Here is an 18,630-nt window from a genome sequence, read left to right as displayed (position 1 = left end):
TGAGCTTAAACAATCAAGTTTAATCTGATGACTCAATTGATCATCAATCAAAGTTGGTGGCTAAAGGCTACATCCAAGTATTTGTGTTGATTATTATGCAACCTTTTCACCACTTACAAGACTGCTCAATACAAATCCTTTTGATGAATTATCATTCAAGAGATTTTTTTTTAAATTTTCATCTTTTATGCATCTTATACTATCAAAATCTCTACATTGCCTTTTCCTACATTTAACATCCCATTAATATTTCTTGCCATGCTTCATTTCTAGAATTGCATAATGTATCATATGCATTAACTTGTTATGCCTTCAAACTTTTTTTTTTTTTGCCTTAATTTGCATTACTTTATATCAAATTAAAGTTTTTGTCATTTCTATAATTTTGCCAATCTTTAAATATGCTTTTTTGAAACATAATTTAGCTTCTAAATTATTGATAGTCTTTCTTATAGTATACTTAATTTGCATCAATCCTGATTAAACATTACCTGATTTTGGAAGGCAATTTCAAATGCATGCAAAGTTCCTGCCACCATTAAATCAGAATTGTATGAATCTGAAATAGCCAGTGAATATGAAATGCGAATTAATGAGGATGAGGAGCTGCAGCAAGTTATCGATGGGATTCTTTGTATGAAGAGATATGATTTTTTCTGTGGTACTGTGAACTCAGATTAATCCTTCATTATCAAACATAATTTATTTCTACAATTTGAGATCTAACTGGCGTCTGTTCTTATAGACCAGAATGCTTCAACTTCAGATAGGATGATAATATTGTCGGGCTCCTTTAATCCATTGCATGATGGTCATTTGAGGCTTTTGGAGATTGCTTCAAGGTATATTAAGTGGCTAAGGTTCCGTTAGATTTGGATGCTCTATTCTTTATCATTCCTTTATCTCTCTATAATCTATATTACTTAAATATTAGAATATGTGAAACTCAAAGGAACCCACCTTTTTTATATCGTTGGAATATCTCATTTTCTGGTAAAATTCCTCAATGGATTAAAAAATCATAGTAAGGAAGGTTACAATAGACAAACCTACTTGAATTTCATATTCTATATATCAGGATAATCTCTACATCCCTTCGTAATCTACCTTATGTTAACTAAATTAGATTTCCAATAAAGTATCCCTCTTTTATTGGATTAGATAGAAGAAGGTAATCACACAAATTTAAAACTCTTATTTTCTAATCAATAAAAAGCTTTATTGTTTCTTCAATCTGCAAAAGGAATGAAGCATGGATCAACCTATGTTCAATATTATATATAACAGTGTTAGAGTTCTTGAAAAGGTAACTATCTTGGTTTCATATATGCAATTTATATAGATAAAATCTCTGAAAATGACTTTCCTCCCAAATATAAGAAAAAAGAGCTTGTGATTTGATTCCACATTGCTACTCATGAATATGTATGTTTGGGACATTTTTAATAATATCAAGATGCATTAAAGATGAATGCAATAGGGTACTTATGAATAATGAGGAAATTTAAGAGCAATGGAAGAGATATTTTTATTAACTTTTTAATGAAGGTTTAAGTAACCAATTTAATTTAAGTAATTTAGTAGAGATTTTAAATGGGATGCAAAATAGAAAAGTGGTTGAACTAGATATTTCAATAGAGGTATGAAAGTGCTTAGGAAAGTAAAGTATTAAAGTGAAATAATAAAATGTCGGATTAGTGGAGAATACGTGTAGGCTCGAAGAAGTGCTAAAGGGGAAAATGAATAGTGCGTTTCATTTTTTCTCTGTTTTCATAAAGTATGCAGTGGAATAAAATAAATACAAGCACAGAAAGACATTTCTTTTTACGTGGTTTACAGCTTGTGCTGCTAGTCCAAGGTCCGCGATTGTTGATCACTTTCAATGGGCAATCAACTATCAATTCATCATTTACAAAAGATTAGGAGCGGTAACAAGTTTACCGTCCTTATAAAACATGCACGAAAAAGATGAATGCAAATAAAAAATTAAACTGACACGAAGACAAAATCCAAAGTAGATTGTCAATATTGGAGGAGCGTTTCAGCGTCTTAGTCGAATTTCGGAGCAGTGCGAAGATCGTTTGAGCGTAGAATGAATGAGTTTTCTGTTGCTTATATAAGGCATTTGGGGCGCCTCCAATGACCTAGGGCACCTCAAGTAGGCCTTATCCGATGCACCGTGCGTTATCTCTTCTTCGAGATAAAATTTTTGATCCAGGGCGCTTCCAAACAACCTGGGGCGCCTCGGTCCATGATCCCCCAAACAACTAGGGCTCTTCCAAGCTATTAGTTCAACACAACAATCTTCCGAAGTCCATCTTTTGACTTGGGACTCAGAATCAGATTTTGTCGGTGGTCACGCGTGCAGAATTTGAAGATCTATATATGCCTCTGCAATACAGAGTTAGCACACGAGCATATAAAACAGATATAAAATAGTTTTGACTGTCTCGCGACTGTCTGGTCCTGACTTTTGGATTTAACTGAAACATTAGATCGGACTGACGACTATTGTTCTCTTCAAGGGAATGTGTTCTCACCTACTCCTCTAAGAAGAGATTATTTGTTTGTCAAACTTTTGATCCTCTATAGTTATTTGGACTTTTGCTAGACATCCGATCTTGACCTTCAGGATTTCCCATTAAATGTCTAGTTCTCGACCCGTCTCGATTTCTGTATGGTGTCCTCGACCCCCAGGGCTTCCCGTCTAGTGTCCTCGACCCCTAGGACTTTTGTCCGACGTTCTCTGCAAAGACTTTTATCCAGCCCACTCGACTTGGACTTCTTTGCCCTATTCACTCGACCAAGACTTTTTGCCCAATCCACTCGAGCAAGACTAGTCTCAACTTTCTTGCACACTTAGTCAAGCTTATTAGAACAATAATAAGTCTTAACTTTGAACCTTTGTTCAAAATCAAGTTCTCGATTATCTGGTGCTCCTAGCACCAAGAATCTAGAAAACTAGAAAATAGTAGGTAAACAATTTTCAAGTACTTTTACAAAAGCTCTTCTTAACTTAACCTTTCCCCCTGAAGTTAATATCCTTGAGGTTTTTGAAAATACTTAAATTTTTTTGAAAACTTTAACCTATTCTCTCCCCCGTTGACTCATATAAAAAACCAACAGGGAGTGAAAAATATTATCAAGTAGTTAGGAAAAAATATTTCCATGCAATTAGAAGTATGGGGAACTATTTTTAAATAACACCTAGAAATTTTCAAATACATAGAATGATTTTTTTTTAAAAAAATATTTTTCAAGTACAAAACACTTTGAGGTTTAAATGCTAAGTTTTTTAAATGGACTTTCAAAAATATGTGAAGTTATGAATTTTCCAAAAAAATTGTCAAAAATATCAAATTATTTTTAAATCCGAAAACTAGAGCTTCAAGGAAATTTTCAAATATATTAGAATTTGAAAATAGATTTTCAATAGAATTTTCAAAATATGGAATTTTCAAACATGCTATTTTCAAAGTAATTCTCCCCTTGAATTAAAACTCTCCCTCTTAAGATTTTGAAAGTATCTTTTGAAAATCTACATATTTTGAAAAAAAAAACTATTTTCGAAAACATTTTACTTTAACTTTAAAAATTTTCCCTCTTAATTAAAACTCTCTCCTTGATAGTTTTGAAAGCATAATCATTTTTCAAACATATTTTATATTTTTAAAAATAATCTACTTTAACTTCGAAAATAGGCATTTTGAAAAACTTTTCCAAAAGATATTTATTGAAAAGCACACTTTAACATATATTTTCGAGTTTTAGTGTTTTGAAAACACTTAGAATGATAGAATGTTTCAAAATTATTTCTAGAATAACAGAATGTTTCAAAATTATTTTCTAAGTACTCAAAAATATTTGGCATAATTTTTCTAAATACCTGAAGGTACTAGTTTTAAATGGATTTTTTTCTAAAATTCAAAACACTTGAAGGTAAGAATAAATTTTTCTAACCATGAATCTGGAAAGAAAATATCAAGCTTAATTAAACAATTAAACCATAGAAAATGCAATATTTACGCAAGATTAATTGTTTCCTTATAGTCTAGACATACATGTTATCATTTTTAACAATTAAATTTTCAACAATGTAATTTAATTAAATTTGTTTGGTACTAATTAGATTTATATAAGCATTGTTTTCACTCTTAGAATTTTTAATTAATTTTGAGTTAATTAAATTTGGATTTAAGTTGTAATTATTGAATAAACTTAATTATTTAAGTTAAGAGTTATTAGGTTAAATAAGTTTAAGTTCAGTTAAGTTTATTATTAATTTTAGATTTAGGTTTAATTAATTAAGTTTATGTTTAAGCTTAATTATGAATTAAGTTTAAATTATTTTCAGATTAAAATTATAAGTTAGATTAAATTAATTTCTGGATTTGATTACTTTCGGATTGATAAATATTTAAGTTGAATTAATTAGATTAAATTGTTTTAAGTAGATTAATTGATTAATTCAGATTTAATAGACCATTAATCAAATTTATTTAATTAATCCGAAACTTAATTAATTAATTAAAACTTAATTAAGTTTTAGTTTAATTATTATGTTAATTAAGTTTATTTTGTGTATTTTTTTTTGTTTTAATTAAGTTGATTTGTTTAAGTTCATTTAGTTTTAGGTTTAAGTTAAAATTTATTTTGAAATTAACTTGGTTTTAGGTTTAAGTTAATTATTTAACTTGGGATTATTGAATTTGTGTTAAATTGAATTAACTTAGATTTAAATTAGGTTTGAATTAGTTGGAGTAAGTGGTTTAGTTAATTAAGTTTGATTTTAAATTGATTAGTCTATTTTAAATTAGTCCTAAAATCCATCTCAACATTTTCTAAATTATCAATCAGAACTTTATAGGTTTTGTGAGATGATTATTTATTTTATTTTTATCATTTTAATTTGAATTCTAAATATTGATTCACATTTGAGTTAGATTTAGGTTTAACAATTAGTTACTTAAGTGCATATTTTAAAAATTAGCTTTCAGGTTATGACGAGGCACAAGACTTTTGGATATTAAGGCAACTACTACTTCTAGACAAAGTCTTTTTAAGAAATTATTCACTTAATTTTTCTTCTTGAGAAACCCTAGTCTAAGTAGTTTAGGATGTGATGAGGTAGTTTCGGTTAGTTCCACTTAGCTAAGTAGACCAAGCAGATATGCCTTACCCTACTTGACTCCCTAAACCAAGTTTTTCTAACGTATTATCATCTCGCCTAACCCTAGTACTAGATTGAGCAAGTGTCAAACAAGCCTAAATCTTTATCTAACCGTTCTAAATGGAGCAGAAAAATAAGTATGCAAGGAAAGTTGTAAATCAAATAAACATGTAAATTTATCTAACAAAGAAAACAATTTTTCTATTTGGTCCACCGAATCATAACCTCAATATACTCTATCTAGGTAATGAATTTGATCCTTAGGGATCCAATATTGGTTTGGTTCAACTTGATTAATCAAGTTTAACTTAAGGATCCATACTTGGACTTAGTTTCTAGTATTTCGATTTACATTTGACAAGATTGATTTAAATTGTGTTTTAGCCTTGTATTTGAGTCCTAATCGATTGTATACGACCTTTGTTTTCCAAGTATCATATCAAAATTTTTGGAGCCTAAAGTGAACCGTTCCAATGAATCTTAAAGTTCTTTGATTTGATTTTTCAAAGTGAAATTTTCTTCCTCAAGTTGTTGGACTTGAGTTGAAGTTCCACTTTGAACTTGGTAAATCAAAGAACTTAGGTTAGTCTACTCCTTAAGGGTTGATACCGCGTTTTGAAATGTCTTAGACCCGAATATTGGATTTGACTAATTTTCATGTTAAATACGATAACATATTGTATTATTTTTCAATTAACGCTGGACTTACAGTGGAGTTTGAACCTTCTGAATTAGATACAGATTCGTGGCTTGACTTGGACTAGGGCTCCAACTCAGAATCAAACTCGACTAATTAGTCCTTTATTGTTAACGCCAGGTAGCTCTGTTGAGCTTGTTCTTCCTTATCCGACTCTTTCGACGACTCAGACCATGTTGCTTTCAGGGCCTTCCTTCTCCTTTTCTTCTTGGTTTCTTTTGTGTTTGGATACTCTGACTTGTAATGTTCTTTCTTGTTGCACCCATAGCAGATCACTTCTGACTTGGGCTTTGTGGTTCGATTCGGGCTCAGTTGCTTGCTATTTGATTGGTTCTTCCTCTTCTTGAGCATTTTCTGAACCAGTTTGACTAGTTCGACGATGATTTCTTCGTCGTCTTTCGATTCGTCTTCGGATTCGAGTTCAGCTCGGGACTTGGGCTTCGACTCCTTAATCTTGATTCTATCTGTAATTAGAGCAATACCTTTCTCGGCAAATATAGCATTAGATTGCTCATGTAATTCAAACTCTGAAAACAATTCATCTAGTTTTACCTTTTAAAGGTCCCTTAAAACTTTGTAAGCATCTACTATAGATGCCCACAATGTGTTTCTTAGAAACGCTTTTAGAGTATACCCGATCGTCGTGGTTTTCAATAGGTTGTCAGATTACGTGTAAGCTGTTGAGCAAGTCTTGGATTTAGGGCTTACTGATTCTCCATCTTGTATTTTGATGTTATACAAAAAAAAAAAAGGCAGTCCGGTGCACGAAGCTCCTGCCATACGGGGTCCCGGGGAAGGATCTATTGTACGCAGCCTTACCCTGCTTTTTGCAAGAGGTTGTTTCCAGGATTCGAACCCGTGACCTTTTGGTCACATGGCAACAATTTTACTGTTGCGCCAAGGCTCCCCTTCTGTATTTTGATATTATACAATTTGTTTAAATTAAATCACGTTTACTTACTTTCGTGTAACTCGATCAGTTTCTCCACTAGGTCCTTGGTGCTTTTGAAGGTCCAACCCGATTCATTTCTTCTTTGGTTAGGCCACACTAAAGAGTCTGAGTCGCTGTAGCGTCGACCTCCAGGCGTCTCATTTGTTACAGGCTAGAGGTACTCTATCTTTAATGGGGAATGTGAATCCAGTTTAGATTATGATCTACATTTTCACCTGAGTCTTTAGGTGGAATTCCATCTGGCCCTTCCACTAGCCAAAATCTTTGTCGGAGAAGAGTGGCGGTAGGGCGATACTGTAGCTTGATGAGCCATTTAGAATAATTCTCGCGCACACAAAAAAAGACAAAGAATGTACCAAGACTGTCTTGGATTAGTAGTACGGGAGAAGGATAACGAGAGAAAAATTCACTCGAGTGGTGTTGGATCAACTTTGAGAAACAAAAGAAGTCGAGCGATTAAAAAAAATTATCAAAAGAGATAAGTGCACCAATTCTAATCAACAAAAAAAAAAGAAAATGGAAAAAAATTTGCTTGAATGGTAGTTGCACTAATTCAGAGCGGCTCCGTTCTGATTCCAATTGTAGGATCGAAGAAGCGCTAGAGGGGGTGAATAGCATGTTTCGTTTTTTTCACGACTCTCGAAAAGTACGCAGCGGAATAAAATAAAGACAAGCACAGAAAGACATGTTTCATTTTACTTGGTTTACAACCTATGCGACTAGTCCAAGGCTGACGATTATTGATCACTTTCAATGGGCAATCCACTATCAATTCGTCGTTTACAAAAGATTAGGAGCGGTAACAAGTTTACCATCCTTATAAAACATGTACAACAAAGACAAATGCAAATAAAAAATTAAACCGACATGAAGACAAGATCCAAAGCTGAGTGTCGATGTTGGAGTAGCGTTTCAGTGTTGTAGTCGAATTTTGGAGTAGCGCGAAGATTGTTTGAGTCTAGAATGAATGAGTTTTCTCTTGCTGGTCGAACACTACTTATATAAGGCATTCGGGGTGCCTTTAATGACCCAGGGTGCTTTGAGTAGGTCTTATCCAATGCACTGTGCGTTATCTCTTCTTCGAGATAAAATTTCTAATCCAGGGCGCCTCCAAACAACCTAGGGCGCCTCGGTTCCAGGCATTCCCTAAACAACCGGGGTGCCTCCAAGCCACTAGTTCAACACAACAATCTTCTGGAGTCCATAACTTTTGACACGGGACTCAAAATCAAGATCTGTCAGTGGCCTTGCGTGCAGAATTCGAAAATCTATGTACACAGAGTTAGCACACAAGCATGTAAAACAAATATAAAATAGTTTTGACAGTCTCGTGACTGTCCAATCTTGACTTTGGATTTCGCTGAAACCCTAGATCGGACCGGCGACTACTATTCCCTTCAAAGGAACACGCCCTCACCTACTTCTCTCAGGATAGATTACGTGTTTGTTATCCGGAATTTTTCTCGACATTCGATCTTGACCTTCGGGACTTCCCGCTAGACGTCCGGTCCTCGACCCGTCTAGATTTCTGTCTGGTGTACTCAACCCTCAGGCTTCCCGGTCAGTGTCGTCGACCCTAAGAACTTCTACCCGATGTTCTTGATTTGCCAAGACTTTTGCCCAGTCTACTCGATTAGCACTTCTTTGCCTAATCCACTCAACCAGGATTTTTTTTGCCCAATCCACTCGACCAAGACTTCTTTGCCTAGCCTCAACTAGGACTTTACTGCACACTTAGTTAAGCTCATTAGAACAACAATAAGTCTTAACTTTGAACTTTGCCAACATCAAAACTAGGTTCTTGATTATCTAGTGCTCCTAACACCAACAATAAGCATTGTAGTTCCCTATATAAAAATAAAGGATAACTTATGAGTCATATTATAAAACTTTGAGAAAGAGTGAGAAAAAAAGACTAAGGAGACCACGATGACTAAAATCAATTTGGTTTTATGTCTATAGAAATTATACATCTTCTCAGATAGCTAATTGAAAGTATCGTGAAAAGAAGCAACTCACTCATGATATTTGTAGACCTAGAAAAAACTTATGATAGAGTTTCGAGGAAAATTATGGAGAATTCTAGAAAAGAAATGTGTTAGCGTAGCGTATATTAAAATAATTAAGGAAATGTACAAGGTTGTAATAACAAAGTGAAGACTCCTGATGGATTAATAGAAGTGCTTCCTATAAAGATAGAGTTAAATCAAGGATTATCTCTAAGTCCTTATTTTTTATACTAATCATGGATGAACTCATGGACACATTACCATAGTGTATGTTGTGTGCAGATGATATTATTTTAGTAAATGAGAAATTTAAAGGAATGCTAAGTTTGTTTCTTGACGAAAAACATTGAAGTGGAAAGTTTCAAGCTTAGTAGAGTAAAAACAGAATATATGAAATTTATGTTTAACAATATTAGATAATTGTTAAAATAAAAAACGGTGAGTTACCTGTAACTGAGAATTTTAAGTGTGTAAGATTCTTTTTGTAAAATGATAGAGGGGTTGAGAGATGTCTTACATAGATATAAGTAGGATGATTGAAATAGACAAGAGCATTAGGTGTTTTTTTTTATTGTAAAGTACCTCAAAACTTAAAGGGAAGATCTATAAAACGACAGTTAGACTAGCTATGTTATATGAAGCTGAATATCAGGTTGACTCAAGCATAGGAACAGAAGATGAGAGGTGTAGATATAAAATGCTAAGGTGGATGTGCGACATACAAGGATGAACAAGATAAGAAATGAGAATATTAGAGAGAAAGTTGAGTCGCATTTATGCAGGAAAAACTCTGATAAACATGTTTAAGATGATACAAACATGCACTTTGACGAACAATAAATATTTTAGTTAGACGATATGAAACTATAACAAATAGACACATTAAACAAGGAAGACTAAAGAAGACATTGTTAATAACGATAAAATAAGATAAAATTTATTTAAATATAAACGATTGTATAGCAAGGGATAGAGCCTAATAACATAAGAGGATCCATATAGATCCTACTTAGTGGAATAAAACTTGGTTGTTGTCATTGTATTACTATTGTGGCTTTGTAGTTCTAGAGAAATGTGCTTTAACATTTTTTAACCCAAAATAGTCGACGAGGGTAACAATAGGGGCAACAATTTGTGTCATATTATATTAATTGTGCCCATAAATGGGTTGTGCCATTCAAGTCAATATAAAAAACTATATGGGATGATATAAAATTAATTTTATCAGGTGTGAGATTAACTTAACATATAAGTCATTTGACAAAAGTTATTAATCTACTTAAAAATGAATTATCTTGGTAAATGGGTCAATTCAAGACAGCCATTCGTATATTTGGGTCATGACGTCTCACTTTTGAGGTGTCTTTGTTAATTATGTTTTTGGGTTGTATCGGGTTAGCTTGTGTTTTTAAGTTATGTTTAATATGTTCAGCTCTAGGTAAAGGTTCCTTTCTGAGGGTATCTCTTGGTACATATCTAAGGGTGGGACCTACTAGGATGAAGTATTTGTATCATTCTAATTTTAGTAGAATTTATTTATTTTTCCTTATGGAACATACATATTGGTATAAATGGGTAATAACTTCTATTCCACTTCCAGTTTCAATGAAAAATAGGATTTGAGCTTCTATTTATTCTGGCAAAATCAACAAAATATTCATTGTATATGGGTTTTTCCTAGTTTTTTATTCTTAAAATAGAACTATGAGTTTTTCAGCCAATTCATCTATTTCAACAAGTAAATGGAAGTTCTACCTTTCAATAGCTGGTCTTGGACCCAAATGTTCTCTGAATTAACATGGAGCTTATCTAGGAGATGTCAGGCAAAACTAGGGCTTGTTCTGTTGTTGCTTTGAATAGTCGTATTATTCTGTGATTTTTTATTAAATGAACTGAATTTTTAGGGTAAATGATAAGCCAATGAAGCAATTCAATCTAAAATTTTCACCTTAAAAATCCTATCTACAATATAGATAACAAGAGTTAAGTTCAAATCATTTGGGGTTGGCTCTATTGATGACAATCCAATCATTTATTGAGGGATATATATCACAAGTAAGAAATACAAGTTAGATATATTGATTAAGCTAGTTTGGTTAAATAATTTTGAAGTAAAACAATATTCTATTATTCGTTTGTTTGCCTGGGTATGATTAGTATTATGGAAATTAAATTGGCATTTGTAATAGTATTTAAGTTGATTTAGAGGTGCCTTATCCCATAGCTATTTGGCAATAAATACTTAAATAATTAAGTGGTTATTGAAGAAAAAATTATTATGAATTGGAGCTCCTTTAGGTCAAATGTTTGCAAGATCCATTTTATCTATTATGCAGATGTTCAAACATGATTGGTCTGGGATGACTAGTGTACATGAAATAATACTACAGTTTCATCCAAATCTTTTTAGTAGAAATGCTACTAATATTGTGAAGAATATTTTACCAATGACAATAAAGTTTTTATTCCACTAAGTGAGGGTTGACTATATAAATCCTCCTACACTATCATGTTCGATCCCCTATTATATCATTATCTATATTTGAATGAATTTTATACTATTTTATTATTACTAACCAAGTCTTTTTTAGTCTATCTTCCTCAATTAATGTGTGTATTTGTCATAGTTTTACATTACCTAATTGTGATATTTATTGGTCTCACATCACTTAGTAGTAGTACACGGAAACTAAAATTAAAAATTTAGAGATTTATATTTTATTTCTCATTGCCTGAAAAAGAACTAAACATGAAGTTATTTCAGGTTATTTAACACCTTAGAAATTCAAACCATTCAGCATTACTTTTTCATGATTAATCTATTCTCTGTTGATTTCTGATGCAGTATTTGTGGAAATGGATTTCCATGCTTTGAGATATCAGCAGTCAATGCTGACAAACCACCACTCTCTGTTGTTGAAATTAAAAGGCGGATAGAACAATTTAGAAAAGAAGGTTTGTACTTGTTTTCTCGAGTTATTTTTGTACTACTATAGTTTTCTTGTGGAACATTTTTTCTAACATTGCTTATCTACAATCAATGATATATACATTTTATAAGGTGCCTACTATGTTAATTGGTAAGGGTTTTTGTAGTTGTTGATAAGATCTTGAATTATTTCACATTTTCACCTATTGGTTTTGACTCCAATATACACTAAAAAAGTGATATCTAATTTTTTGCTTTATAAAAAATCATAGCATTATGTTGATTGTTATGATTCCAGTTTCAATTACGTGTCTTTTGTCTCATGCACAGATTTAAAAAATGTTATAATTTTTTTTATCCATTTTGTTGCTTAATTTTCATTACCTTTAGAATAGGAACAAAGGTGAAGTTTTTGAAATTTGAAAGGGGTACATAGAATCTCCCATGGTTGGAATCTTGTGTTGTGTCGAATGCTATGGTCGAAATGCAATATTTTAGTAAATTACAAAACTTGATATGGATCCACCATTGCTAATTTTTGTTGCGCAACTTATATTGTCTAGCATAGTTGGTCTGAATAGACATGGAATGGCCGAAACGGGCATTCTGACACGGGAATGCCTCACGCCGTGTCAAATTTTCAATAAATAATGTTGGTTGCTATGGGATGGTGTTCTTGGGCATTGTAACAGTAAAATGGAACGGAACAAAAAGGCTTTTATTTCTCAGCGTCTCTCGAACAACGTCTCTTGTTGCTACTTCTTATTGATTCGGAATGGAGGATGAACAGAGATTTAGGATTTTCCAACATCGAATAAGAGCAAGGATTTTCTGTGATATTTGGGGTTTTGGCTTCGTATAGAGGAAGAGGAAGGGTCGGCATGAGATGAGGAAGATTGATTGCATGAGGAAAGAAAGGTTATGCGTATAAGGACAAATAGAATTAATTAAGAGGAAAAATTTAACGAAAATAAAAATAGGAAAAGGAAGAAAATTAGTATCAATAAAATTAAGATTTTTTTAATGAAAATAAAAAATAAATAAAATTAAAGTTTCATAATATAATTATTAGTTAAAAATTGATTTATAAATTAATTTGTATTTATTATAATAATTATCTACTAATTTTTTAATCAATAATCTTATTAAACTTATCATAAAATTAAAAAAATAAAAATTCAAATGGTCAAAATTTTATAAAAATATATCATCAAAATAATTTTAAATGATATTTTTAAATTTTTATTGATTAAAATAAAATAAATATTTACCATTATTTTTGAAATATTAATTTTTATTTATTATAATTGCTGATCAATTATTTTTGTTGATAGTTTTATCAAATCTTATCATTATGTTGTATTTAAAATAAAAACAATACTGTGACAAAATTTTGCAAGAAAATAAAAACAATAAAAAAAAATTATATGATATTTTTAATTTTTTAGATTATTGGCTATATTTTAAATGGAAAGAAAGAGGATAAAAGATATGTTACTTATTACAATCGTCGTGATGAACCATTATTTATAAAGTCAATTATCTAATTTGGAACATCTTTCATCAACTCAATCAAGTGAATATCTATATGGACAATTTAATACTAATTTTATATCAATACCTATATGTTGGAGATCAATTTAATCAATATGATACTCACAGAGAATATAATGAAGATTTAGTTCCTCCCCGTCACTCTTCGTGGTATTAACTCTGATAAGGTATAATTTTTATTATATTTTTCTCATCATGTTATTATTGTATGATAATTATATACTGATGTATTAATTTTTTATGGCTTCATGTATTTTATTTTGTATTACTAATATAATTTATACATCTATTTAAAATATTTTATTAATTCTTTATTTTTTATTTTTTTATAAATCCGCATTGTGATTGTTCGGTGAAATGATATTGGAATTGGAATGGTAGAGTCCGTGATGGCTACTGCAACCGTTTTTGAGAATCCTGTTGCCTGGTATTGATTGGGGTACTCAATTTATGAGCACATAATACAGTTGAAATCTATCATTCTACTACATTATCAAAACTTGATACTAAACTGACTTGAAAAATCTTATTGCATTTGAAAGACAATGCTATGCTGGGATCAACATTGAATACCTAGTGGATCTAACACGAGTGATCTCGATTGTGTCATTTGTGTTGATTGTGCTTATGTATATGATACTATGATGATACTCTATGCTTTCACACATGTCAAAATGAATTCAAGTGATATTTAGTATTTTTTGCAATTTATTTCTCTAATATTCTAATTCAATTTGTTATTTAATTGTCATGTTCTTTCTTTTAAAAGGAAACAAGACGTGAAAGGGGGAAAAAAATTATAGGAGTATAACTTATATAATTTTTTTGCAAATGAAAGAACTCGAAACTTCTACATTATGACAACTCACTGTGCAACTTGCTAACATCTTCCACTAGTGAAGGAGCTTATTTGAGCTCTTCAATGACTTGGTTCATCTCCGTAGAATCGTGACAATTCACAAAACAACTTCTTGAGGGTTTTTGTCATAATGTGAACTTCTTGAGAATAGCACAGGCTGTGTTTTCTTCGACTTGTGAACAATTTTGAAAGGGCCGAAGTCTTGAACAACTCCCATTAATTGAGGAAGAAGCTGTATAATAACTTCTATGCAGCTGCCTCTTCTTTTCCCCTCTTCTTCAATTCCTTCATTCCACCACTTTTAATAGTCTAATTCACCACCAATACCATGTAACTGTCTCATTCCGGCTGGCCACTAAAACTCTAGTTCAGAACAAGATTTTAAACCTTGGAATATCCCAAATTCTATTGGCTTAATATAATTCACATTCTTTTTTTTAGATACTGGCAATCCTGCATCTTTCTTGTTGTAATCAACTAATATTTATTTCTCTTGTTACCCTTACCCAGGCAAGAATGTGATTGTTTCAAACCAACCATACTTCTACAAGAAAGCACAACTGTTTCCTGGGAGCACCTTTGTAATTGGCGCAGACACTGCAGCGAGGCTTATTAATGTAAGCGTTTATAGTTGAACAAAGTATATTTATGAAGGTTTTTTTTGTCTTATTCTTGTAATAATACTTGATGACCAAATATAATATAAGTAGCAGAATATCAAACAACACTTAGGCTGGACTTCATACAGGTGTAAACAGTGCCCCTTGTGCAACTTATATCAAGAGCTATTGTAGATTGTTCCTAGTGTTGTTGTACCCTAAGTTCCCTGACCATGTTCAACTATGTATATCAAGAGCCATTATACAGGTGTAACTGCTTTTTTTGGCTTGACATGACTCTCACAACAATCACATGATCTGTAATTCCTGTTCAATGGGCATTAACTGTGTTGAAAGTAATAAACTTAAGATACAGAGTAGTTCCACAAATATCGTTTTCAAAAGCTAAACATACTACATAGAAAATTCAAAGTGAATACCCCAAACTGCATAAGTAACTATGACATGAATTGTACATAGAGAAGCATGAGCGACAAAGTATATATGACTCCTTTCTAAGTCCGGTAGCTTTTGGACCTTTTCCTTGATCAGCCTGATTAGAGCTCAATCTTGCTTATTGAGTCTCTTATCTCCTTGTGGGCTTGTTTTTGCATATAGTGGGCTAAGCAGCTTTCCTAGGTTTGGAATGTAATTTCGGGCATAATTGAGAAGCCCAAGCCATGATCTCATTCCTTTGGTTGTCTTCAGATCTTCATCTTTGAAATCCGCAACCTTAGTAATAATACGAGGTTAGAGCCTAATTTTACATTTTCCTATAATAGCTCTGAGAAATTCAATTTCTGTGACGGCAATCTTCATTTTTGTAGGGCTTAATACTAGCCCATTGAGTTTGCATATTTCCAGCATTTTCTGTAAGTGCTTCGCATGTCGTCTTTCGTCTTGGGAGAAGACCAGTATGTCATCGATGTAAACTGCAATAAATTCTTCGGTTCCTTTGAAACAATTATCCATCTTTCGTTGGAAAACAGCGGGGGTGTTCTTTAATCCAAATAGCATTACCAACCATTCATATAGTCCTTCTAGAACCCAAAATGTCGTCTATTCGATTGAGTCTGGATGCATCGCAACCTAGTGGAATCCACTTTTGAGGTCAAATTTAGAAAATATACAGCTATTACTGACCTTTCTTAGTATAGTGTTGATTCCAGGAAGGTTGTGGCTGATCTTTGTGTGTGGTCATTCAGCCGCTTGTAATTGAAAACCATCCGTTCTTTTCCTTTGGTCTCCTTCCCTGTCCTTGGGTCAACAGTAGTTCCTGATTTCACAATGATAGCCGTTGTTCGATGCTACTCTTGCTTGGTCTAATTACTCCGATTTCTAGAAGGGCTTTGACGTGTTTAGCAAAGGCTTTCTTCTGCTAAGGAGTTAGGTGCTTTAATGGTCTGTCCTCGATTGTAAGGTCAGGATTTTTGATACCCAACTGACAGACTATTTTATTTTTAGCCCAATGTTGCAATGGATTTTCCCCAATATAGCCTTGTTCACGCAATTCCTTTAGGAGTGGGCTGAACTGTTCCTTGAAGCTTTGTTGGGGTTGACCTTCTGAAAAATGCACCATTTCTTTTATTTGGATATACTCTTCTTCTTCCAAATCTAACTCCTCTATGGCCGCTGCATTTACCAAAGGTAAAGCATTAATAGTAATAAGATTTTCGTAGAAGGTTATCGTATTTCCTTCAATTCGTAATCCTCCATGCATAGCTCTGATAAAATTACATCCAATAATTAGCTGGATGTTGTCCCCAAGTACCATTGGGAAACTATAAGTATATGGTATTCTGAAAATGTTTTCCCTGATAATCATTTTCTCGGCCTTCATCTTCATACTTGTCGTTTGCTGAGAATTAATGCCACTGAAGCTTACCACAAATATATTTTGCTCTAGTGCTTCTGGGGTTACAGATTTTTGATCGACACAGCATGTTGTAGCGCCTGTGTCAAGAATTGCTTTGAGGGAGAATATGAGAATATCAGGGATTTCCATTTCTACGATCAAGTTATAGAGCATATTCTTGACAAGTCTAGGGCTTCGCACTTCTTGAATGGTTGTTACTTTACTAGTAATTTCTACTAGGAGCATATTGGCTGCTTCTTCTTCTTTTTCTTCTATTCTTTCCAGGCTATGAAAATCCCTTCCTAATTCTTTTTCTAATAGAAGTTCCTCATATCTGGATTTACAATAAGCTGCCGCCTCCTTTTGTATCCGCTCAATCTCCCCTTCACACCATGTGATGTAATAGCGTTGTTTCCTGTATTAATTTTTTAGGAAAGAAAGGAACTGGCTGAGTTGGAGCGATTGGTACTTGCTTGTTGAAATAATAAGGCCCACACAGATTGCAGGCTGTGATAAAACATTCTGGATGGCTCTTTGTAGTGTTGTCCTCCTACAGTAGGTACAGATTATTGACTATGGTGGTTGGATTGGCTCATTTAAGTGCCAATTATGTAGGCAGTTCATCTGTTGCTCAGAAATTTTTACTTGCGGTCGGTACCCGCCATCTACTTGTCCAAGCATATAGATGGAATTTAATTGCATAGTTTGAATGGACTTATGGAGGTCTTTGGTGTCCTCCTCTCCTTCAAAGATACTAAAAAAGGCATCACTTTGTGCCTCCCCTTCTTGCACGGAGAGGATGTCACAGTCCTATGGGAGATCCAACTGCTCAAAGATGGCAACTCTCTTAATATTTCTTTGCTCATTAGGGCATTCTCTGGCAAAATGCCCCTCCTGGCCACATAGGTAGCACTTACATTTTTTGTTTCTGACTAAGTGCTTGTGCTTTTCAATCCTTGCATGCGATTCATGTGGCTTCCCTTTGTAGGTTTTGGAGCGCCGAATACCATACTTCTTTTGGTTTTGACCCTTATAGTAGCCTGGTATGAGAATCTGGCAAAAAAAAGAAAGATTTTTCATGGCTCTTTTAAATGCGGCGCCCTTGCATTTTTGCTCTAGAAATTTATATGCAAATAATACTCTAGGGAATACGCCAACTGTGAGGCTTGGGTATTTTTCATCAAATGCGTCTTTTATCTTATTCCCTAAATCTCCAGGCATCTTGAACTAGAACTTTTCTGAGAGCTCTGATCTAGCAAATAACCTTCCTGTCTTTGCTGTCAGTCGCATATAATCATTAATATACTGGATGGTATATTTAACATTGTCGCAAGATAATTTTTCAAGGTCTCTATGTGCGGCATCTTGAACATTTATGGATCCTTGAGCTAGGTATTCTGGGGCCCTTCCCGGTCGTCACCGGTATTAATGAGGGCTTCATATTCAGTGGGGTAACTCATTCTCCATTGGATCCATGTAATTTTTTCAATTTCTCCCCGTAGATTTTCGATATACTCAATCTTGTCCCTAGTGTCTGTGACTACTTGGCTAGACACATGATTCTTAGTGATTGATTCCCATCTTGTAAAAGCGTCTTCAAAGAGGCTCAATTGTTTAGGGATGATAAACATAGTACCTCCTTACTGTTGCGCTAAGGGGAGTGCCCATAATTCATTATTTATTCCTCCTTTAAACTTTGCTTTTGCAGGTTGTTGTTCATATATTGGTTGAGGCCTTCATGGTCCTGTCTGCGCTCTTGCTGGAGGCTAACCCGGAGGTTCCATAGCAGTATCTTCAGGAGGTCTGTAGGGTGAAACTACTATAATTGTTGAATAAATTTGTTGTTGATCGCTCGACGCTTCTTGGGTTTCTTCCAATAATCTCTTTAAGCTTGGATAGTCCATTTCGAAGCCAGTAGCGACGAGCTGAGATTGACCACCCCCACCACCTTCAGCGGCAAATGGATTAAACCATTCTTCATCAGTATTAGTATAAGAATCCCAAAG

The 18,630-nt window shown here is 33.3% G+C and overlaps 1 protein-coding gene across 1 annotated transcript in view; it reads left to right on the top strand.

Moving 5' to 3' along the window:
• Positions 1–18,630, top strand: part of LOC122026998 — a 46,500-nt gene that overhangs the window by 15,335 nt on the left and 12,535 nt on the right. Inside the window, exons 7-10 of the mRNA XM_042585778.1 lie at positions 505–661; positions 746–842; positions 11,674–11,783; positions 14,681–14,787. Of these exons, the coding sequence (XP_042441712.1) occupies positions 505–661; positions 746–842; positions 11,674–11,783; positions 14,681–14,787 (471 nt within the window). The remainder of the gene's footprint in view (positions 1–504; positions 662–745; positions 843–11,673; positions 11,784–14,680; positions 14,788–18,630) is intronic.

This window comes from Zingiber officinale, chromosome 10A, assembly GCF_018446385.1.
Source record: "Zingiber officinale cultivar Zhangliang chromosome 10A, Zo_v1.1, whole genome shotgun sequence".
Taxonomy (NCBI): Eukaryota; Viridiplantae; Streptophyta; class Magnoliopsida; order Zingiberales; family Zingiberaceae; genus Zingiber; species Zingiber officinale.
This window is presented reverse-complemented; position numbering and strand designations above follow the sequence as displayed.